Below are 23,536 nucleotides of genomic sequence, written 5' to 3'. Positions count from 1 at the left end.
ATAGATTTATCAATACTTCTCCCCTTGTTGCTCAGAGGGGGACACCTCCATCATCTTCCATCATTTCTCATCGTTTCCCCTCCTCCTCCTTTAGCATCGGCGGGCTCGGGCAGGAAGACGGAGAGCCCGGATCTCCCGGCTCAGCGCCCCCTGGAGGACGGAGAGTCGTTTGTGCTGTTGGCCGTGGAGACGGCTCTGATTGGCTTAGGCCAGCAGAGGGTGATGCCGGAGGGGCTGTACGCCCAGGAGAAGGTGTGCCGCAACGAAGAGCAGCTGCTGGCCAAGCTCCAGGAAGTGGATTTAGATGAAACGTTGGTTCAGATCTTCCGGAAACAAGCCACCGTTCTGCTAGAGGGTGAGTTAAACCTTTGATGTTTTCAAAATACAAACATTTGTTTCTATTGTTAAGGTGTCTATTGCTTCTGCAAACTCCATTAATTTCTGACAATAGACACCTCCTGCTTCTACCGTAGTTATTTAGTACTTTTTTTTCTGGTGGATTATTTGCAAAGTGATGCGTTGTCATGGTAACGGCTATAGACTCGCATATTTTAGACATGGACAGAGCAAGTGTGATTTAATCCATAGAAAATGCTTTAATTACGGCTCCAACCTAATGAAGTCAATTCTGCTGCCATTTTTTTTTCCAACACGGACACCATGTTGGGACCAGATATGTCAGAGTCAACTTTTCTATGGCAACCGTTGTTTGAAGGCCACTCCCCCTCCCTCTTGAAAGTGGACTACAAAAAATCTGTCAAACGTTTTGGACATAGGGGCCATCAGGCTCCGCCTACTTCTATTGAGCCATCTGATTGGTCAGTTTATAGCATGAACTGCAGGGAAAATATGAAAAAATGAAGATTAGCAGTTGTATACAGTCAATGGTGAGGACTAACCAGCAAAGGAAAATGGTTATTACAGTAAAGATCCAAAGCAGCTTTTCAGAAGGAAAGTTTTTGTCCAGATTATGATGAAAAAGTTTTGTTTTTTAAGAAACTAGATCAGCCATTAATTCTGATTATTACATGTGCATCAACCACTTCATTAATTAATAATCAAATTATTAATAATAAACCTATTTAAATACCCATGTTCCAAGTTTTGTTGTTCTAATTACCAATATTATAGAACATTTAGGTCATGTGACCAAAACATCTTTTTTATTTTAGGTCTCTAATATAACAGCCAATCAGAAGTGAATATTTACCGTGATCATAGTTTAAACAGAGGTTTCCTTTTGTGTTGAAATTTGTCATTTGCTGAAAAATCTTAAAATTGACCAATTTTCACACTTAAAACATACACACCTGAACACCAAGAGTATTAAATGTGTTTTCATGAACTCCAGTAGTTCTTCAATCAAACTTATCAGTGAACCGTCAACCTTCTTTAGACTCGCAGCACTTATCACTTTCTGAACAGCAGTTTTTGTTTCTGCCGATGAAAAGCAGAAAATGTTTCTGGTGTGATGAACAAATGCAGAAACAATTGAGTTAACTTTGTTTGACAGACATTTTAAACACATTTAGATTAGTAAGATGAGCTGTCTCAGCTGCCTTTAGTTTCCAGGACAACTTTTGAGACAGTTGTTAAAACTATTGACTGTATGTGAGAACTGGACCAAGTGGCTCTTCTTCCCCCCCCCCCCGGTGTTCCAAACAGGAAGTACCCGCAGAATCTCATTGACTTCTGTAGAGAAATAAACAGCTGTTACTCAGTCATTCTATTGGTCAGAATAAACATTCTGGCTCTGATACATGTTTTAACATCTTGGTAATCGTATTTTTTTATTATATTTTCAAGAAAAAAAACTTACCAATCAGATGCTTCAATAAAATTAGGCGGAGCCTGTTCCCCCACGTCCAATGTTTAAAGTACCACTCCAACGATATTTTTTTCTTTTGTAAAATTGCTCTGTCATCTTTTAATTATGACAATTCCATTTTTAGCCAAAATGGAAAAAAGAAAACTTTCATTTTTTAAGACTTTTTTTTTTTTCTGCAGCACATTAGAAATGCAATTCTGGGTTGTGGCCGTGGAAGTTAGCTCTTTTAATATCCCTTCAAGCCTTTGTTTACACTCTCCCGTTAGCTAACAGCTTCTCACAACCACAAGCTAACATTAGCGTAGCAGCATCAGAGCTCTCCAGCCGTACAGTTTTGAGGCGGATCCCAGCAGAGAAGAGTAAAATTAAGCAGCTAATAGATCTATTTGTCTGCAAAGTTGGAGCAGAAAATGTAGGCTTTGGCCCCGCCCATTTTAGTAGCTGCGTCTTTAGTCTGAGCATTTTCAAGCATCCAGTTTTCATCTGCTCTTGATCCAACGTGTTTTGAATTAAGAAATACTCACAAATGCAAATTGTAAATTATTTTATATAGGAACTCTATTATGAGAAAAATGCTACAGGAACTCATTAAAAACACAAAAGACTATTTTCATTGGAGTGGGTCTTTGAAATGTTCAACAGGTTTTGTGTAGACCACTTTTAAGTGTTGGGTGTGGCCTTCCAACAAGCTCACTCCTGATTGGTGAGAGTAGTTGCCATAGAAATGTTGACTCAGAGAGACTCGGACCAATCCCTGCTGACTGGCGGCATCCTTCCCGGATACAGTGAATATTTAAATTCTGACCGTTCCTGACTTGGAAGCAGAACTTTGAGCCGGAGTTTCATGTTTTTGTTGAAAACTGGCATCTTAACGAAGATTAGGTTTAATTATTGAGACTTTTATCACATTTTTGGAGCTTCAGGACTCTTGTGCTGGAGGAAAAACTGGATCTTCGTAGAACTTGTTTAGATGTAGATTCATCCAGGCTGAACCTTCAGAACCAGAACAAACGTGGTGTCTGTGTCCTCCAGCTGGTCCTTACAGCGGTCTGGGGGAGATCCTCTACCGGGAGAGCGTCCCCATGCACACGTTTGCCAAGTATCTCTTCACATCCCTGCTACCTCACGACGCCGAGCTGGCGTACAGAATTGCACTGAGGGCCATGAGGTGAGTCTCTCAAAAACATGGTTCTTAAAAAGTTCTACGTACTAGTGTTTGCACCCTTTCATTCTGATAAGAACTGGTTTCCACGGCAACATGGAGCAGCCGACCAAAAGAACATAGGCGAACTCAGTTCAGGTCTGAGTCCATGATCCAGCAGAGACTTTTGGACAAACGTGGATCCATGTTTGTCCAGCAAAAAGAACACAAAGAAACATCTAGAATATTCTATACAAATATCAGAAACCACAACTTCTGAAGCAAGAAGAAATGAAGTTTGAGATTTTTAATATTTCTTCCAGTTTTTGGTTTAGGGGCAAATACTTTTTCACACAAGTATTGAGGTACACTTTTTTTTATTCAGGCTTCAGTTGCAGGAATCTATCAGAGAAGAATCAGTTTTGCGTTAATCTAAAGTTCAGTTGGACTGAAACTCTTCATCAGGACCTTCATCCATGAAAACACCTATAGGAAAAAATCAAAGATAATCCAGTTGTTCCTGCAGTGAATCACATTAAAGACTCACTTCTATCATCTTTTAATTGTAAATATGTTATTTTTAGCCAAAAATTGTCATTTTCTAGGACATAGTTTCTGCAGAGCGTCAATTTTAATGATAATTTTCTTTGTACATGTCCTTCTTCATGACAAAAATGCTACAAGAACATGTTACAAACACCATTTTGTTGAAGGTCTTGCAGAACCCTCACTGAAGAGCGACTTCTCCATCCTCTGTCTCTGCAGGCTGCCCGTTCTGGAGTCCCCGGCGCCCCCTGCTGACCTGTCTCGACCTCACCACATCGTGTCGGTGGTGCCGAACCGCTACCCCCGCTGGTTCACGCTGAGCCACATAGAGAGCCAGCAGTGTGAGCTGGCCTCCACCATGCTCACCGCTGCTAAAGGTACGGACTCCCAGCAGGAAGAGAATGCGACAGATACTCGCATGAACAGGACAGATTAACTCCTGCTGTGTTTTCAAACACGTAACAGAGGCCTGTTGGTTTGTGCTGTTACCAGGTGACACCTGTAAGCTCCAGATCGTGCTGGAGTCCATCCAGAAGAACATCCACTCATCCTCCCACATCTTCAAGCTGGCTCAGGATGCCTTCAAAATCGCCACGCTCATGGAGAGCCTGCCGGACCTCACGCTGCTCAAAGTCTCCCTGGAGCTGGGCCTTCAGGTAAACGGCAGACCAAAACACACCTGAGACGCCTCCACTCAGAACATCTGCTGACCTGAGCTGTCCCGCAGGTGATGAGGATGACCCTGTCCACCATGAACTGGAGGAGGAGGGAGATGGTGCGCTGGCTCGTCACCTGTGCCACAGAAGTTGGTAAGTTTGAGAAACAGAAGATCATGAATGACCAGAACCTTCTATCAGAACCTTCCATTTGATCAGAACTATTGTGATCCTGTTCTTTGTTATTATTTAGTTCTACTTCCATACAAAAAAAAACTCTGTCATGCTATCAGCTATTAGCCCCATTGATAATTTAATGAATGGAAAATTCTTAAAATCCTTTGAAACGTCTGCAATACTGGTATCAAAACGTTCAGGACATTCATGCTTGTACTTTTCATACCTTTAACGCATTTTTACATTTTTTTATGGACTTTTAAAACGTATGTAACGTTGATATCAAAACGTTTTAGCATGTTCAGGACGATTTGGCCAATTGACAACTTAGCAGTTTTTGGGCCTATATTTAATTTTAGCTAGTATTAGCAAGGAGCTAGCTTTTTGGGCTAATTTGGAGTTAAGCAAATATTTTAGCAATGTGCTAGCATTTATGGCTAATTTGGCATCTGATGTTTTTTGGGTTAATTTGTAGTTAAGCTAGTATGTTAGCAACGTGTTTGCTTTTTTGCTTAATTTTGGACCTATTAAGGTTTTTTGTGCGAATCCTGAGTTAAGCTAGTATTAGCAACGTGCTAGTCTTTTGGACAAATTTAGAGTTAAGCTAGTATTTTAGCGACTTGCTAGCTATTTTAGTTAATTTGGCTAATTTAGCATCTACTGAGGTTTTTTGGCTAATCTGGAGTTGAACTATCATTTTAACAATGTGTTATTCTATATTTTGCCAATTTGGCACCTACCAAGGTTTTTTGGGATAATTAAGTTAATCAGTTAAAATAGGATTTTAGCAACATGCTAGCTTTTTTGGGCTAATTTCGCATTTCATTAGGTTTTTTTCGGCTGTTTTTGAGTTTAGCTTACATTTTAGCAATATATTCGCTCATGACTCATTTGGCATTTATTTAGGCTATTTTGGAGTAAGCTAATATTTTAGCAACATGCTTTTTTGGCTAATTTAAATCCACTGAAGTTTTTGTTTTTGGTCTGATTTGGAGTTAAGCTAGTATTTTGATGTTGAATATATTAGCTTTTTTGGCTAATTAAGCACCTACTGAGGCTTTTTGGACTAATTCTAAGTTAAGCTAATATTTTAGCAACATGCTAGCTGTTTTAGGCAACATTGGCATGTTTTAAGGAGATTTTCATTACATTTCCAAAAATTTTCTCTAAACTTCAAGCAAATTACTTACTTGAATCTTCAAGTCCTTTAGCAACTTTAGCATTTTCAGAAAACTTTTTCAGCATCTTCAGCGACCACGTTCAGCATTCACACTAACATTATCACTGGTAATGCAACTTTTTTAGTTTCTCTACAAATTGTGAAGAAACCAAAGTTCTTCAGAGGTTCTGAGGAACTTTGGTTTCACTTCAACACATTTCTGTTGTTTTTCCTTTAAGGTTTAAAGGGACTTTTGCTTTTTAGGATATAAAAATGTGGCGTTACCTCAACAGCGTTAGCTAACTGGTGCATTGGCAGCAATGGTTTTTACTTTGCAAAGTCCCTGTCAAATAAATGAATAAATAAGGTTAAAATCTAAGCTGTGCAGCATTGAGAGGAGAGCTGTAGGAATAGTCAATAAAAGAATTGGCATCTACTTTATATCCAATACTATAGTAACGCCTGCATGAATGTGCATCAAAAGGCTGGGAAGCATTAACAGAAGTTCTTCTGCATGCCTGACTCCCAGCATGCTCTGGGACATCAGCTCAGACTTCATGGGACTCTAATAGTGGGTTTAGAGAGAACTGACTGGAGGGGCAGTGACTTTGTGAGGTTGTGGACCTCTGGTTGACTAAGTGGGTCTTTATGTTGGGAATCCTGGAGCTCCACGGCCGATTTCCTCGACGTGGGCAGGAAGTTTAGCCCTGAGGGTAACCTTCCTCCCAGATGATTTCATGTTAAAGCAGCGAGTGACAAGGAGTCCCTGTTCCTGCCACGGCCGCTTGAATGGACTCATTGAGAGGAGAACCATTTTATTTAATGTCAGAGAATTGGACGCAGAAAATCCAATTAGGAGCCGAAATACCAAAGAAAGTCCGGAGTGTTCGGATTTCTGTGTACAAAGTAAGCTTAGAAACTACGTTTGGTTCCAGCAGAATAAAGATCAACTTTAACTGGGAAATAAAAGACGATGTGGAGAATTTAAGCAATAATATTTTAGTTTTATAATTAAAAACTAAAAGTCACTATAAGAATGGACCATCTTTTTATACGTTTATAGTGTTCCCTATGATGGTTCCCCTTGTTAATCAGATACAAGCATGTCCTAATTTATATAAATATTCAGTTGCAGTCAGATATTTGTTTTCATTCTATAATACTGGACTTGTTTTATTTTCATTAAGGTTGGAAAGCAAAAGTCTGAGGAAAGTATGTAGTGAGGAGTTTTACAGGCTTAAAATATCTATAATCCTACTTTGCAAATTTCACTTTTTGCTGGTTATTTTTATATAACTATAGTGATAAATGAGGGAACACTGTGACAGATGTTAAAACGTAGACTCAATATCATGAATTAACGTTTTAACCGAACTTCCAGGCGTTTGCGATGTTACAGTCATCTAATCACCTCAAATTTGACCAGATTCTTACTCATTTTGTAAAGTTCATCCCACCAATCAGACTCCCCTAATTAAGTTGATCATCGATCATATAAGTCAGGAGTGACAAACTCAATCGCACAGGGGGACAAAATCCAAAACACTCCTTAGGTCGTGGGTCGAACAGAATAAACATTTATTAATTACTCTAAAACTACATTTTTAAACCGTAACTTTTTAACATAATTATGAACTAGATATATAGCATTACCTGTGTGAATGCTGGAAGCTGAATTTGGTCGCTGAAGATGCTGAAAACATTGAAGCCGATAGCCATCTAAAATATTAACTGTCATATTAGCCAAAAAAAAAGATTAGTTTAGCCAAAATAGCTAAACTTCAAAACATCCAAAAAAACTGAGAAAACTCTAAATTAGCCAAAACAGCCTAAAAAAATCTTACTTTTCCAAAAAGCTATCAGGATGACCATTTTTAAGAATAACTTAACATAATTATGAATAATTAAAATCAACTTAAACCTTAAATAACTTTCAATATTTTGTCAAAATTATACAAGTTAGAAATGAGCGCAAGATAACATCAGACTGTTAATAACAATAAAATAAAACGATCTGGAGGGCCGGATAGAATTACTTGGTATCATTTTTAGGGCATTCAAATTTGGAATTGTGGATTCGGACAGCACTAGAAAATGGCAAATGCACTGAGGGAATTTAGACACAGCCTTGGAGATGCAAGTTTGTTTGGCATTAGCATTAGCATATCTCCCATGATTCATTGGGCTAGCGCAGGGGTCTGCGGCTCCAGAGCCACATGTGACTCTTTTGTGTCTCCTTGTGGCTCTCTGGCTGAAGAAATATAAAATAATAGTATTTGTTTTAAAAGAAAGGATTACTTTATTGGCATTTATTGAGTGAATACTTTAAAGCATTCCCACAATTGTGATCCTGTTTCTCTTTATTGTGTGAACGTTTTTGGCTAGTTAATTATTTACTGGGATTTTAAGGATATTTTAGAATTTAGCTTAGCTTTAGCTTTTTAGCAACAGACTAATGCTTTTGACTAATTTAGTTTACTGAGGAATTTTAGGTTATTTTGGAGTTCAGCTTGTAATCAAGCAACAAGCTATTTTTTTTTGGCTAATTTAGAGTTTAACTCCTATTTTAGCTACATGCTAACGTTTTTGGCTAATTTATTATTTACTAGGGCTTTTAAGGTTAATGTAGAGTTTAGCTTCTATTTTAGCAACAGGCTAACGTTTTTGACTAATTTAGTTTACTAAGGAATTCTATGTTATTTTGCAGATCAGCTAGTAATTAAGCACTAAGCTTGCTTTTTGGCTAATTTGGCATCTAGTAAGGTAAAATGTAAAAATATGTAAAAAAAAAAAAAAACATTTTGAGAAATGCTAGTTTTTTATATTTTTGCTTTTGTTAGTCCATTAAAATAGACATAATTCATAATTATTTAAAAAAAAATAAGTTAATGAATGCAAATCCAAATTTCTTAAAGGCTAAAGTAAATCCATGCGGCTCCTTCTAGGTTTTAATCAGTAGAAAACTGATAAAATATCGCAACTTTTACAAAAAACTGCCGTTACTTCTGACTTTTTGTGCAGCAACAATCCCCAAAAAGAATACCTGTAAGATCCTGAAGAAGCTCTTACTAAGTGTAAACAATTCTATTTAAAACACAAACATAAAAAAACAGTGATTGAGCCTTGTGGAACACCATCATGAAAATCCTTCTAAAGCCACAGATTGTGTCTCAAAACCTTCGTCCAAAAAAAAGAGATTTCCTCCTTTAACATAAATCAATGAATGTGAGGCAGCAGAAACATGACTCTAAAGAGAAGGGGGAGCAGAACGGAGCCTTGTGGATCTCCACATGTGACGCTTTCCTTCATGTCTTGCAGGTGTGTTTGCGCTGGACAGCATCATGCAGAACTGGTTCACCCTCTTCACCCCGACTGAAGCCACCAGCGTCGTGGCGACCACCGTCATGTCCAACAGCACCATCGTGCGCCTGCACCTGGACTGCCATCAGCAGGAGAACCTGGCAAACTCCGCCCGGACCCTGGCGCTGCAGTGCGCCATGAAGGACCCCCAAAACTGTGCTCTGTCGGCGCTCACGCTCTGCGAGAAGGACCAGATCGCCTTCGAGACGGCGTATCAGATCGTGCTGGACGCGGCTGCCACGGAGATGAACTACACTCAGCTGTTCACCATCGCACATTACATGGAGCACCGCGGCTTTCCCACCAGGGCGTACAAACTCGCCACGTTAGCGATGACGCACCTGAACCTCAGCTACAACCAGGACACGCACCCCGCCATCAACGACGTGCTCTGGGCCTGCGCCCTCAGCCACTCGCTGGGGAAAAACGAGCTGGCGGCGGTCATCCCCCTGGTGGTGAAGAGCGTCAAGTGCGCCACCGTGTTGTCGGACATTCTGCGGCGGTGCACGCTGACGACGCCGGGGATGGTGACACTGCACAGCCGCAGGAACTCTGGGAAGCTGATGTCTCTGGACAAGGCTCCGCTCAGGCAGCTGCTGGACGCCACCATCGGGGCCTACATCAACACCACGCACTCCCGGCTGACGCACATCAGCCCGCGCCACTACAGCGAGTTCATCGAGTTCCTCAGCAAAGCCAGAGAGACGTTCCTGATGGCGCACGACGGACACTTGCAGTTCACGCAGTTCATAGACAACCTGAAGCAGATTTACAAGGGCAAGAAGAAGCTGATGATGCTCGTACGAGAGCGCTTCGGATGAAACTGGATCTTATGACCAACTTTGTTTTTACATCCTCCAACTTGAAGTTCGAATTCTTTTAGAAGATGTGAAGAACGACTTCCTGAAGGCAAAAAAACCCACAATCCTGAAGCCAACTGAGCGCGAGCAGACGCGGAAAACATGGTTTCCGTTTTCAGAACCGGGGAGCAGATGCATCAAACCAGACGTAATCTATGAGATTAAAACATCTGATCTACTTTTAGTTTCATGTTCAGTGAGAAGTTGCAGTCTTGAAAAGAAACAGAACTAATTTTCTACAACTATCTCTTCTGGAGTCTTAAAAGAATGACAAACTGTCCTTGAAACCATCGGTTACCATAAAGAAATGGGAAAGTCTTTCTTTAAAAAGATATCCTAATAAAATTAACAACTAATGTTAAAGAGGCTGTTAGGAACTGACTCAAATTTGATCGTATTTACCCTCTAACACCGTAGCGTTCACTATCTTTGAACTCTGTTTACCCAATTAACATAATTAAAGAGAAAAGCGTCTTTGCAACGATACCAAACACGTAACATTGATTTTGTTTACATTTTACAACTGTTAACAAGTGATTTTGACACGTAGAAAAGCAGTTTTGCACCAAATTATTTAGCTATCGCTGCTTACGCAAATAATGTAATTTCTCCACTTTTTTCTAAAGTGGAGAAAAGCAGCTTTGCTACAACATGTGAAACTATCAATAAAAAGTAACGTAGCGTTTATTAGAGCATAAGTTTGTAGAAATTGTGTTGATTGCATAAAGAAAGAGTTACAGGCGTCATTTCTCCATCACTGTTTACACATTTAACATAATTCCAACAGATTTGGATGCAGAGAAAAGTTAGCGTTGGATGTTAGCTCTGATATGCTAATGTGTAACATGTCCGCTGGAACGTAAATCCAGAGAAAACGTTGATTGCATAAAAAAGTTCAACGCGTTAGCCGTTAATAAAATTGCTACTTTAGTAAAAATGTAGCAATTTGACCCATTTATTAAAACATAAGTCTGTAGGAATCGTCGATTCAAAGAACACGTTATTTTGTATTACGGTTTACACAACTAACGTGGAGAAAAGATGTTTTCACTTTATAGTAGTAAAAAATGTTTATGCACTTAACAGAATTCCAACAGATTTTGACAGAGAAAAGTGGCTTTTCACTTTAAAGTAAATTATTGCATGTTGGCACAAAGCTGCTTTTCTGTTGACGTGTAGAAAAGCAGCTTTGCCCCGACAACATAATGTAACATAACGGTTGTAAATCCATAGAAAATGTTTACTGGATTAAAAATTCAAAGAGTTTAAATAACAGCGTTATTTAGCTGTTAGTAAAATTGCTACATTTGTAAATTGTAGCATTTCGACACATTAGAACCCAAATCTGGAGGAATTGTGTTGATTGCTTAAATAACTTAAGAGTTACGGTAGTTCAAAGAACGTTATTTTTACTTTAATGTTTACACAATTAAGGTACAGCAGTTTTCCCAACAAAGTGGTCACATGTTAACGTTTGGTTAAGGACTCCTTCACTTCACTTTTTGACGTGTTGGCTGTTCGTATAAATCAAGGTCCGTAACCCTCGGGACGCAGAACTGGACGCAGACTAGTCTCTGGGAAGCATCCAGTACCGGTACCACTGGACATGGTACTGGATGCGGTACCAGGCGCAAACCGCACTCTGCATCCCAGGACTGGTCCGTGCCCGGAGGTTGGGGACCCGTGATTTAATGGGAACAGCCAGCACGTCAAAAAATGATGCATGGGAGACCAAACGTCAATATGTGACGAGTTGAGAGTGACAATGCTGCTCTTCTCTGCAACAGAATTAAGTCAATTGCATAAACGCTAAGAGTTACGGTAGGTTACAGAGAAGGTCTTATTTTGCCATTTGAATTCTAAAACGGAGAAAATCTGTTTTGTTCTGATATGTGACACTGAACAGTAGTAAGTTATGTATTTCTAACAGATTCTGATCTGAGTTCCTCCTTTTCTAACATGAATCGTCACATGTTGATGTAAAGCTGCTTTCCTTTTATTGTGTCAGAGAACGTGTTATTTAGTCGTCGCCGGCTCCGCTGTTAAAGGGTTAAGCTACACTTCCACAGTTGTTACATTCTTTTTTTTTAAACATCTGACTCTTCTGTGGATAAATGCTTCAGTCGACTGTTGTTGATGCGTCTGATCCCCGGTTAGATGGTTTCACGACGGATCCAAGCGGTCGTCGGATGTTTCCCTTTACACGGTCGCACACGGAGTGTTTGGTCTGCGTCTTCGCTCTCAGCCTCAAAGAGAAAAACGGCTTTAAACCAAAAGTCCATCCGAGTACCTCTTCCTGAAAGGATCCAGCTGTCCCCTCTCATCCACTGAAAAAACTCCACATGAGGATTTATTTTGCTTCCGTCTTCAGGCTTCACTGTCGGCGTTCGTTCTCAGGGATTTCTCTAAAAAATAAACAAAAAAAAAGAACAAAAGCATTTTATTGTTGTGTACATATGAAAGTATATGTCTGATTCTTGAGAAAATGTATATGTTCACTAATTTATGACAGAATATTCTATGTAAGGCACAATACTTGAAGCTGCAGTCCTTTTGGGTTTTGACAGACAAACATATCAGTAGGACAGGAAGTGGGTTTCTCCTCCTGAACGTCTTCAGACGTTTGGGAACGTCGCTGTGGAGGCAGAGCTCCTCAGGAGCAGCCTTCTTCCTCGCCTTGTCTTAACGCTTTAAAATAACCAAATGGGAGCGGCGTCTACCGAACTGTCCCAGCCGACGAACTTGCATTAGTCTGTGGTTGAGGATCCGTGTTCTGTGCTTCTAAAGCTCGTCTGTTGGTTCCGTGTCGTCTGTTTGTAGCGCCTTCTTCTAGAAACTAATGAGGCTCCTTTTTATTTATGCCGCTCCGTGAATGATTGTATGAACACGTCAACACGAGGCGACGATTTGATACACTGATTTATTTATGTAACTAAATCACTGTTTTTTAAGCTTGTTATTAAATCGACACTTTGTTTTAAATAAATGACTTTTTGACAAGACAGACTGACTTCCTTGTGTACACCTGAACAGTATTAAGGTTTTTTTCTGAAATAGGAACTATCGCTTTATTATAGCTACTTTCACGACTGAAGTTTACGCTGTTGTGGCGTTTTTTTTGTTTTTTTTTGTTGACATACGATTTTCCATTTTAGCGCAACGACTTTGGGAAATTTACGATGTTAAGCATTTTTTTTCCGCTAACATACATGTTCCCACGTTAGCATAGCTACTTCCACGACCTTCTGAAGTTTACGCTGTAATGGCCTTTTTTTTGTCAACATACAATTTTCCATTCCAGCACAACTGCGTGCACGATTTTGTAAAAATAACAATGTCGAGCGTTTTTTTTTCCCCCTTAACATACATGTTCCCACGTTAGCATAACCACTTCCACAACTTTGTGAAGTTTACGACATAAGGCTTTTTTTTCGACATTCAAGTCCCTACATTAGCATAGCTACTTCCATGATTTTGGAAATTTTACATTGTAATGAGTTTTTTTCCAACAAACACAAGTTCCTATGTTAGCAAAGCTACTTCCACGACTTTGGCAAGTTGATGATGTAAAGCTGTTTTTTTGACATACAAGTTCTAACATTCGCGTAACTACTTCCACGACTTTGTGAAGTTTACAATGTAAAGCATTTTTTTTCAACGTGTGTTGAAAAAAAATGTAAATTGTATAATTTTGTAAAGTTTACGATGTAATACATTTTTTTTCCTACATACATAGGTTCCCACGTTAGCATTGCTACTTCCACGACGTTGGCAAGTTTATCAAGTAAAGCTTTTTTTTTTTAAGTACAAGTTCTCACGTTAGCATGGCTACTTCCACAATTTTGTAAAGTTTACGATGTAATCCGTTTTTTTTTCCCAACATTCACGGGTTCTCACGTTAGCATAGCTACTTCCACAATTTTGTGACATTTTGGATGTACATTTTTTTTTTGACATACATGTTCCCACATTAGCACAGCTACTTCCACGACTTTGGGAAGTTTACCGTGTAAAGTGTGTGGCCTTCAGACAAGCTCACCCCTGATCAGCGAGAGTGGTTGGCATAGAAACGTCGACTCGGACCAATCACTGCTTCCTAACGTCTGATTCCAACATGTTGACAATCATATCGTGAAAAATGGCGACAGAGTTGGCTTCATTGAAACCATATTCTATGGTTCTACACTCAGTCCAGTTCTCAGATACAATCAATGGTTGTGACACATAAAATACACTTTTTCACTTCATTGTGTTGAACCACAGTATGTACCACTCTCTCTCTAGACTACAATACCCACAATGCTCCAAGAATCTCTCAAGTTTATAGTTTACCAAAGTCGAACTAAGACATTTAAACAGATTTTTGTATCACAGAAAACCGGTTCCAGGTCAGTAAACACAAAATGACTTTAAGACGCACTTCATACGTTTATAAGGAAATGAAGGAATTTGAAATGCCTTTTCTGGTATAAAAGTAAGATTCTAAGTGTTCCTGTCTGCTTTATCACAACATAAGAAAGACCACATCTGCTGTCATTAATTAGATAACAATAAAGTTCGATTCAAGGTTCAAGGAGGACATTTGGAGGCTGTATTTGTGCTTCTGTTCTGCACGTCTGCAGCGCTGCTGTTTAGTCTCCAGGCAGAATCTCGAGGCTGGACGGTGAAGATTACTATCCTGCAGCAACCATCCATCACACCTCGGGTGTCCTTGAATACGTAATGTGATGATAATCTGATCCAGTATGCAGATGCAGGCAGAGCGGAGCGACCGCGGTGAAACAACGGCCGGCTACAGGAGGATCATCCAGCCCCGACAGTCTGCTGGGTTCCATGATGCTCAGATGGGTTTCAGGTAATAAGGCAGACGAGAGTTTGTCATCCCAGAGCTCTCCATCAGTCTCTAATCCATCTGCGGTACCCACAATCCCACTGGTTTAATGCGCCACGGCCGTCATGACAATGAAATCTTTGGATGCAGCATCAGACGTCAGAGATTCACACAGAACAATGAAGACGTGATCGAGTTTGATCATCTCATCAGGAAAAAAGTTGCATTCCGGGGAAGTCCCGGTGAGGCTTCAACCAAAGAAATAATCTAGAGAATTTCACAATAAAAGCTCAAAACTGGAAGGAATGTCTAAGTAGGCTAAATTTAAAGACCCACTTCAATGAAAACTGGATTTTTAACACAAACTTATTAAAGTATTTTTATCGTGGTTTAGGAAATGCATAAAATAATTAAGTTTGTGAGTATTTGGATGAGAAAAAGCTGTGATGCAGCAGCTGAAATGGGCGGGGCCTAAATCTCCCTGCTCCGCCCCATTCTGATGCATCCAGGTCTTCGTTTTCCTGGTCTGAGCTGGAATCTGGATCTGAGCTGTACGTCTGTTGTCATTTTTGTCGCACCGCTAATGTTAGGTTGGGGCTGTAAGCTAGTGGGAGAGAGTGTAAACAGAGAGCTCTCAGCAATGGGGAGGGAAAGGGGCGGGACTGCAGTTCCGCCCACAATGAAAGGTGAATTTCTAACCGATATCGGTCGCAGTTTGGCTTGAGGTTGTACGAGGGCTGTAAGCTAGTGGGAGAGAATGTAAACAAAGGCATGATGGGATATCAGCAGAATAGCCCCGCCTACAACTGAGAGGGGAATTTCTAAAGAACTACTGCCACTCTGCAGAAACTATGTCCTAGAAAAAGACATGTTTATTGATTGAGCCTCATAAAAACACTTTAAAACAAGATAAAAATATACGTGAACTTTAGAAAAGTCACATCGTCTCGTTTGATTTTTAACGTGTTTCAAAAACACTTCAACGATCTACAAACAAAAGGAATAAAAAGTTGATCCGAACCTTCTGCCACATCACCGTTCTGACCTTTCCAGACGGACCGAAACCTGCGTCAGTCTCGGCACCTTCATCTGGACCAATCAGATGATGGCGTTTTCATTCCGAGTCCTGTGGCCCGTAACGCACAGAACCTGTCATATTCTCTGCTTTCAAGGTATGGCAAAATGTCACAAGCTGGAGGGAGAGCTGTCCATAAACTTTTCATAAATGTCACGGCCAACCAAACAACCGTTGGCAATTAGGTCTGCTGCTGAAAGGCCATCTTCTCGCAGTGTTTTAATGACGCTGAAAAGAGGCGGCAGCCACGTAAACTTCATTCATCAAGTTATTCCGGTGATTTTTCTGCCGCTGTGAGACACGGGAGAGCCGGCGACGCCGATATCTGATCCGGCGGCTCAATTTAGAACATTAGCTTAATGAGGAAACGGGAAGGTTGGTTAAAGACACCAATTAAATCTAAAGTCTGCTGTTGCCTAGCAACAAAGTGGACCTTTCTGTGTGCTGACATTCAGCGAGGCGGTCCTCTGGTGGAGGGATCACCTCCTGACTGCGAGTTAATGGAAGTATGTAATCACAGAGAAGTTCCTCGTGGGGGAAACAGGAGCAGCTTCACCTGAAGGTGGAGGAGATCACCGATGATCACCTGGATCAGCTGACTGACCCTTCAGGCCGCGAGCGTCTTCATGAAGTTACGGTTCGGAGTTTCAAGGCAGTTGAAAGAGTGTTTTTGCTCTGAATGACGGCAGAGCTGCACAGATGTGAAGAGAAAACAAGACTTTTCACTTTCGTTTAGTTACTGGTTGTTCAATGTAAGTCATGCTCAGTTCTCAGTGCTGGGGGGGGGGGGAGTATGTCAATCAATTAATTCATCTAAAATAACAAATAACAGATTTATTCACACATTTGAGCTTTTATAAAGACAAAACAGCCAAATAAACAAAGACACGCCCCCTCAATGGTCCCCGAGTGACTTGAAGGAATCAGAAGCATCAGAGAAGTCCCCCCCCACTTTAAGGTGATTTCAATTTAGGTGTGAAGATAATTTTCTTGGTTCATCTGTTCGCCATTTATCTCTAATAAATCCAGATCTCCAGTAACATCCGGGTCTGACAGGTACTTGTCCCATTAGAGGGCGGTCTCTAATAGTAGCCAGGCTCCGATAAGACCCGCCCATCTTCCTGGGGTCAGAGGGTGAAGGTGTTCATGCTAACGGTTTATGCTGTAAGCTAGTGTTCCAATGGCTAAGAAACACTCATTAGATTTTGTGTTTATACTGCGACATTTCAGAGTGGATCCTAAACACATCAGAGAACGATGCAACCAGACGGGTATGGAGGAGCAGGAAAAGGTGCTGGCAACACCCGGCAAACGTCGTCTGGAGGAGGTAAGATTTGGAAGAACTGGTTTTAACATGTATAAATGAAGACAAAAAGGTGCGAGAGTCTCACACTCACACTTAAGCAAAGAGGATTTTTCATAAGAAGATGGATGATTAACGACAAATACCGAACACAAGAAACACAAATGAATTATGTAAATCACAAACGTGGACAATGTACAAAAAGAGCATAAAAAGACCAATGTGCTTCATGTGTTACGGTTATTAAACTGATGCGTCATGGAGGCCTCGTGTCACCTCTGACCCGTCTGGACACAGGCCCCTCCTTCAGTGAAACTCAAGTGGAGGTCGAAGAAGTGGTGAACACTCCTCATCCTCATGTTCCTGCAGCCGTAAAAAACGCTTCCTTCTGTTCGTTTCTGTCCCCGAGTGAAGAGCCGGCCTCGGTTTGATCAGCCGGGATGAAACGAGGCTTTGGTGTCGGGCCGTCACGCCGCAGGACGAACACGAAGGTGACAGGAGGAAGAGAGAAGACGAGACTCACGGCGTGAAGAGGAGCGACATGAAAGAAGCATCTTCTGCTTTTACACCTTTATGTCATTTTGTTTATTTTCTACTTTCTAATTATTTTAATTTAGAATAATAATAAAAAATAATTGAATCACCTTTCATGGCACAATAAAATTAAATTAAATAAATAGGCCAGCAAAGAATAGACAGAAAATCAAAGTGAGAAAGCTGTTGGCCGAAAACGCTGAAGCTGAAGGCTGAAAACACTGAAGCTGAAGGCCAAAAACGCTGAAGCTAAGCGGTAAAAAACGCTGAAGCTGAAGGCTAAAAACATGGAAGCTGAACGGTAAAAAACACTGAAGCTGATGGCTGAAAATGCTGAAGCTGAAGGCCAAAAACGCTGAAGCTAAGCGGTAAAAAACGCTGAAGCTGAAGGCTAAAAATATGGAAGCTGAACGGTAAAAAACACTGAAGCTGATGGCTGAAAATGCTGAAGCTGAAGGCCAAAAACGCTGAAGCTAAACGGTAAAAATCGCTGAAGCTGATGGCTGACAACGCTGAAGCTGAAGGCTAAAAACGCTGAAGCTGAACGGTAAAAAACACTAAAGCTGATGGCTGAAAACGCTGAAGCTGAAGGCTAAAAACGCTGAAGCTGAACGGTAAAAAACACTGAAGCTGAATTGTAACAAACACTGAAGCTGAAGGCTGAAAACGCTGAAGCTGAAGGCTGAAAACGCTGAAGCTGAACGGTAAAAAACACTGAAGCTGAAGGCTGAAAACGCTGAAGCTGAAGGCTGAAAACGCTGAAGCTGAAGGGTAAAAACAATGAAGCTGATGGGTAAAAAACGCTGAAGCTGATGGCTGAAAACGCTGAAGCTAATCGTCCGCTAAAATATGAACTAAATGCCAAATTAGCCTAAAAAACTAAACAAGATAAAACCTGAGGTTAGTCAAAACAGCAAGGGTAGCTGAAAAAAAATAGTTAATCTTCAAAACAGCCTAAAAACTGAAAAATTTGCCAAAACAGCTAGCATGTAGCTGAAATATTAGCTAAACTCCAAAAGAGATTAAAAAATCTTAGTTAATGCCTAAATAGTCCAAAAAAACTATAAAAATGCATTTTTTATAGTTTTTTTTAACATAATTCTGAATAATAAAAAGTCAGGAATATTATTCCAGAATAAACCAACTTAAACATTAAATAACTTTCAATATTTTACTTTCTATTAAAATATATTTTATCAAAATTATACAAGTTAGAAATGAGCTCAAGATAACAACGCAGAGACAAAAACCTTCAGGTAAAGTTGCTCACCTGTTGCAAATGTTTTTCCATTTTCTAATTTCCACAACAAAATTTTAAAAAGAAATAGAATGAATGTTCCTTAACCAATAAAGTTCTAAAAGTATGATTGAGGGTATAAAAATTTAGCTTTTAAACAGTTCAGGAGAATGAACAGTGCTTGAACAGGAGCTGCCAGGGCCTGGGAAAAGGTGACATAGGCGGCTGCCTGTGGAGGAGGTCCATGAGAAACGTGAAAAGGACAGAAGTATGATATAGAACATTGTTAATGTTGTTATTTAAGCCGAAGACAACTTTACTAAACATAAACTATAATATTTGAAGACTTATTTTTAGGCTATAAATTTAATTTTTATTTAATCCAAACTCAATTTGTGCATTAAATGCAGCTAATTAAATAGAATTTGACATTTTCTCACATGCAACCATTTTTTTTCCATTAACAGTTTACAGCTTCAATCTCCTCAACTTTGGTATTTATTTGTCTAAATATTTTGAGAGAATTTTCCATTTTGTTATTAATATTAGATGCACTTCTAAATTATTGTCATTTTTAGTTTCTACTAAGAGAAGTAACCTAGTTTATAAAGTATTTTCTAGGTCTATTTGTGATATTTGTTTTTTTAAACCTCAGTTAAACATGTGTGTGATGTTATTCTTATGAGAGCTGGTATTTTTTTTTCATTAAGCAATGAAAATAAAACAGTTATTCTTATTTTTAGTCATTTGGTCACTGGTATCTCCATGAAGGAGATGCTTGAGCGCGTCATGTAAATGACCACAGACGTGTTTGTACCTAACGTCTCAGGAGGTAACGGATGAGTGTGATGAAGAGGACGACCCTGAGGGGACGCTCTCCTCCGCTGTGATCAAAGCCGTGATGGTGTCCATGTTTGACTAATGGTTCCAAGAGCCTCCCCGAGCCCCCCCGACTCACCGGGATCATTTCCTTCACCAAAACCTTATTAAAGTAAGAGAAATGAAAGCAGTTCTGCAGCTCTGTCGCATTTATCAGAGCTGGACAAAACGCTGCTGTAATCTGATTACACATTCTCTGCATTTATCATTTTGATAAACATATCAGAGAGTCGGATATTAAATGAGTATATTTCTTTGTTCAGAAACGTGCTGCAGTTTCTCCTGAGGTTCTGGTTGATCACAGGAGCCGTTTCCTGTATCTAAATGTCACAGTGTTGTAGTTTGAAAATCAAATCCACACAAAGCATTATGAATGTGTGGCATTACTGCTGCCTGTGTGGCCTTTGCAGGCGTCCTCAGAGACGTGGCATTGACAAACCTACAAACAGTAATTGGACCATTATGACTCTCTACGATGGTATTGATTGGGCTGTTTTAGGAGCAGGCGGGTAATGGCCGTCTAGACGGAGGGGTTCATATTGCAGGCAGTGGGGACCTCTGCAGTATTAGTTACAGTAATCATTGTTGTTCGTGACGCTGTTTTAGTTTCTCTTGGAAACAATGTGGAGCTTTCAGTCATGGGGGGGCTACCAACCTTTTAGGGACCGTCTGTCTTTGAGATCCTTAAGCCAGCGCTCACGTAGCTGCATTTTTAGAATAGAAAGACGAAAGAAGTACTTTAAAGCAGGGGTCCCCAAACTTTTTCTTGTGATTCACATAACTGTTTTCTTCTCTGATGGGGGGCCGGGTCGGTCTGTAGGCTAACAGAAGAAGAGTAGCAATTACAGCCTGAATGTAAAGATTTATGGTTTTCCAGAAATCCACACATGGCCACATTTTAAATAGTTCATTTCTGTAATCTTCACAGAAAAAAATACTACATTTTTAAAACTAGACATATAGCAGTACCTACAATAGATTAACAACTGAAGATGCTTAAATTGATAGCTAAAAACACTGAAGCTAATAGCTGAAAACTCTGAAGCTGAAAGCTAGCTAAAATATTAGCTAAATGCCAGATTAGCCAAAATACTCAAAACATTCTAAATTAGCCCCAAGAAAATTCAGCATGTAGCTAAAATATTAGCTAAATGCCAAATCAGCCTAAAAAACTGGAAAAATGTCTAATTTTGTCAAAACAACTAGCTTAAAGCTAATATATTAGCTAAACTCCAAATTAGCCTAAAAACTGAAAAAAAAATTCTTAATTAGCCAAAACAGCTAGCATGTAGTTGAAATATTAGCTAAACGCCGAATTACCCTAAAAAACTGGGAAAATGTGTAATTTTAGCCGAAACAGCTAGCTTAAAGTTAAAATATTAGCTAAACTTCAAATTAGCCTAAAAACTGAAACAATTCCTAATTAGCTAAAGATAGCTAGCATGTACACTAAATATTAGCAAAATGCCAAATCAGCCTAAAAAACTGGAAAAATGTCTAATTTTGCCGAAACAGCTAGCATAAAGGGTAAAATTTTAGCTAAACTCCAAGTTAGCCTAAAACACTGAAATAAGCCCAAGTTAGCCAAAACAGCTAACATGAAGCTGAAATATTAGCTAAACTTCCAAATAGCCTAAAAAATGGAAAAATGTCTAATTTAGCCAAAACAGTTAGGGGGGCCGGGGCAATTATGGAGGGGGGCCGGATCTGGCCCGCGGGCCGTAGTTTGGGGACCCCTGTTCACTTCATCCTGATTTATAACACTACTGTTTTCACACTTCCATTCTCATATATGGAAGACTTGGTGTCATATTTCAAAGTGCAATCATTCATTTTCTCTCCCATGAATATTTTTCAAATGGTTGGTCCACAACTGAAGTTTTGTTGACCTCCGACCTCAGGAAGAGGTTGCCTTTTTGAATAAAAAAAATAAATAAATAAAAAAACAAGCAGTTTTTACTAATTTGAACTCCTCCAGTTGATTTTGATTTTGTAACGTTTGTGTGACCATCTCTTTTGTTGTTCGCACATTTTAACCAAAATATTGTGAAAATTGAATACATGAATTGTTGCCTCAAGCTAAACAAAACTATATGACATATGATATGAACATATTAGGAATATTATGAATTCCTGGTGACAAAATAGACGAACAGGAACATCAATCCATCGGTTAGTCTGACCTGGAGGGGCTTCAATGATCAAGAGAACAGAGAGAAATCAGCCCAAAACAACAAATGAACCGTCCATTAGGATGACAATTTAAACCAACAAAACCAGCAATGAATCAAATATTCATTTCCTCCACTGTATGTCTGACACTTTTAAATATTCCTCTAACCTGAACCAACAAATATTCAATTAGTGCAGCGATCCCAAACCAGCAGGATCAACATCAGCCTCCATATGGAGAGGGAGCAGCAGAACAAGTCCATCGAGTCCTCTCATCCCCGTCCAATTATCACCGGTGCTTCGGCTAATCCCAGAGGCTGAGCGGGCCGAACAGCCAGAACCCGCCCCAGACCTGGAAACCCCGTCACCTGGAGATCACGCCAGCATGATTGGAATTAAATATTAACCGGAGCCGGCGTTCGTGGCTGGGATGCTCCCGCCCCTTCCTGACACCCGGGGCGGTTCGGCTGGGGAGCAGGCAAACACTGCTGCCCCACCTCCCCCGCCTGGTCGGCCCGACGTGAGCGGAATACGGGAGGACGCGGCGCTCTGACCACCTTCCACCCCGACCGTCTGCAGACGTGTGCTGCTGAAAACAGAAAAGCATTGATCGCTTCTTCAACTCATTCAGTGACAGAAGCTGAATGTTCACAGCTGACTCGTTACTTCCTCCTCTCTCTCTGAAATATTCATTCACTTCGATGTTAGCCGGCGCGGCGCCACCGGCTCATCACGGCAGCCGTCATCCCACATCAAGTCAGAGAAGGTCCTGGATGCAGGTCCTGCCTCTGACCCGCTCCGCTTTGTTCCGCCGGCTGCAGATGTGTTCGTGGGGGAGGGAGGACATCTGATGATTCTACATGCTCTGCTGATCTCCTCGCCACATTAGGTCACATGTCTCCGTGGTTCCTGACAGAGCGGCGAGGGAGACTCACGGAAAACACGACTCCATGTCTGGAAGTGGATTCTCTGGGCAACAAGTTCCTGGATGAGGTTCCTGTCGGTTTACTACTCCAACTCCTATGAAAATTAGGTTTTAAACCCGTTTGTGGCATTTTTCTGACAAACGTAATGAAAATAAATATTAAAAGTACATTTCTAAGTATTTATTTACTCAAACAGTTGTGAATAAGGAGCAGACAAAAAACTGTCGAGTCAGAGATGTAGAAGCTACGATGGGCGGAGCCACAAACTCTTTGCTCCGCCCCCTTCTGACGCATCCACTTGCAGACAAATAGATCCATGAACGTCTTTAATTTTCTTAGTCCGAGCTGGATCTAAACTGTAGACGTTTTTGTTGCACCGCTAATGTTAGCTTGGGGCTGTAAGCTAGCAGGACAAAAGCAGATGGATGATGGGAAGGTTTTTTTTTAATTGTTTTTGCTAAAAATTATTCATTTTTATGGCACCTTAAAATGACCTCAGTTAAATGAAGATTAAAAGTAAAACAGTAAAAACAACGGCTACAATGTTATTACAGTTAAAGATACAAAAGTATAAATAAGTGACCTAAAAAACACAAAATTAAAGCAAAGCTAAACAATAAATCAATAAAACACACCAGTAGAGCAGAGACTCACACCGCCTGGTGATAAAAATAGGTTCTGATGTACAGAACTTTGGAAAAACTACTGTACAATAACGGAGTGACGTCATCATAACCTCTGTCAGAAGATGTCAATCATCTCCCTGTAGCCAATAGGCTTAAAGCCCCGCCCCCACATAAAAAAAATTTCAGAAAGTGTAACTGAAGACAAATAACTTGTCATTTGATAGCA

General features: G+C 40.2%; 1 protein-coding gene and 2 long non-coding RNA genes across 5 annotated transcripts in view; 2 read left to right on the top strand and 1 right to left on the bottom strand.

The window, feature by feature from the left end:
• Window positions 1-12,729, top strand: part of zswim6 (zinc finger, SWIM-type containing 6) — a 51,470-nt gene extending 38,741 nt beyond the window's left edge. For both annotated transcript variants that reach the window (XM_024299483.2, XM_024299482.2), the window contains exons 9-14: window positions 95-355; window positions 2,861-2,996; window positions 3,735-3,892; window positions 4,008-4,171; window positions 4,243-4,324; window positions 8,826-12,729. In XM_024299483.2, coding sequence (XP_024155251.1) covers window positions 95-355; window positions 2,861-2,996; window positions 3,735-3,892; window positions 4,008-4,171; window positions 4,243-4,324; window positions 8,826-9,688 — 1,664 coding nt within the window. In that variant the 3' untranslated portion in view covers window positions 9,689-12,729. The remainder of the gene's footprint in view (window positions 1-94; window positions 356-2,860; window positions 2,997-3,734; window positions 3,893-4,007; window positions 4,172-4,242; window positions 4,325-8,825) is intronic.
• Window positions 4,177-23,536, bottom strand: part of LOC112163208 — a 31,200-nt gene continuing 11,840 nt past the window's right edge. Inside the window, exons 3-4 of one of the 2 annotated variants that reach the window (XR_004948769.1) lie at window positions 12,018-12,132; window positions 4,177-4,307 (exon numbers count right to left, since the gene is read on the bottom strand). This is a non-coding gene — a long non-coding RNA (uncharacterized LOC112163208). Of the gene's footprint in view, window positions 4,308-11,807; window positions 12,133-23,536 lie in introns of those variants that run through there. The other variant, XR_002922242.2, reaches the window with a different exon arrangement.
• LOC112163209 lies at window positions 16,100-17,498 on the top strand. The gene is made up of 3 exons (XR_002922243.2): window positions 16,100-16,385; window positions 16,864-16,960; window positions 17,351-17,498. It is a non-coding gene; the product is annotated as an uncharacterized LOC112163209 (long non-coding RNA).

Source organism: Oryzias melastigma, linkage group LG12 (assembly GCF_002922805.2).
Source record: "Oryzias melastigma strain HK-1 linkage group LG12, ASM292280v2, whole genome shotgun sequence".
NCBI classification, from domain to species: domain Eukaryota; kingdom Metazoa; phylum Chordata; class Actinopteri; order Beloniformes; family Adrianichthyidae; genus Oryzias; species Oryzias melastigma.
Note: the sequence above shows the minus strand (reverse complement) of the source record. Positions and strands in the feature narration are given on the sequence as shown.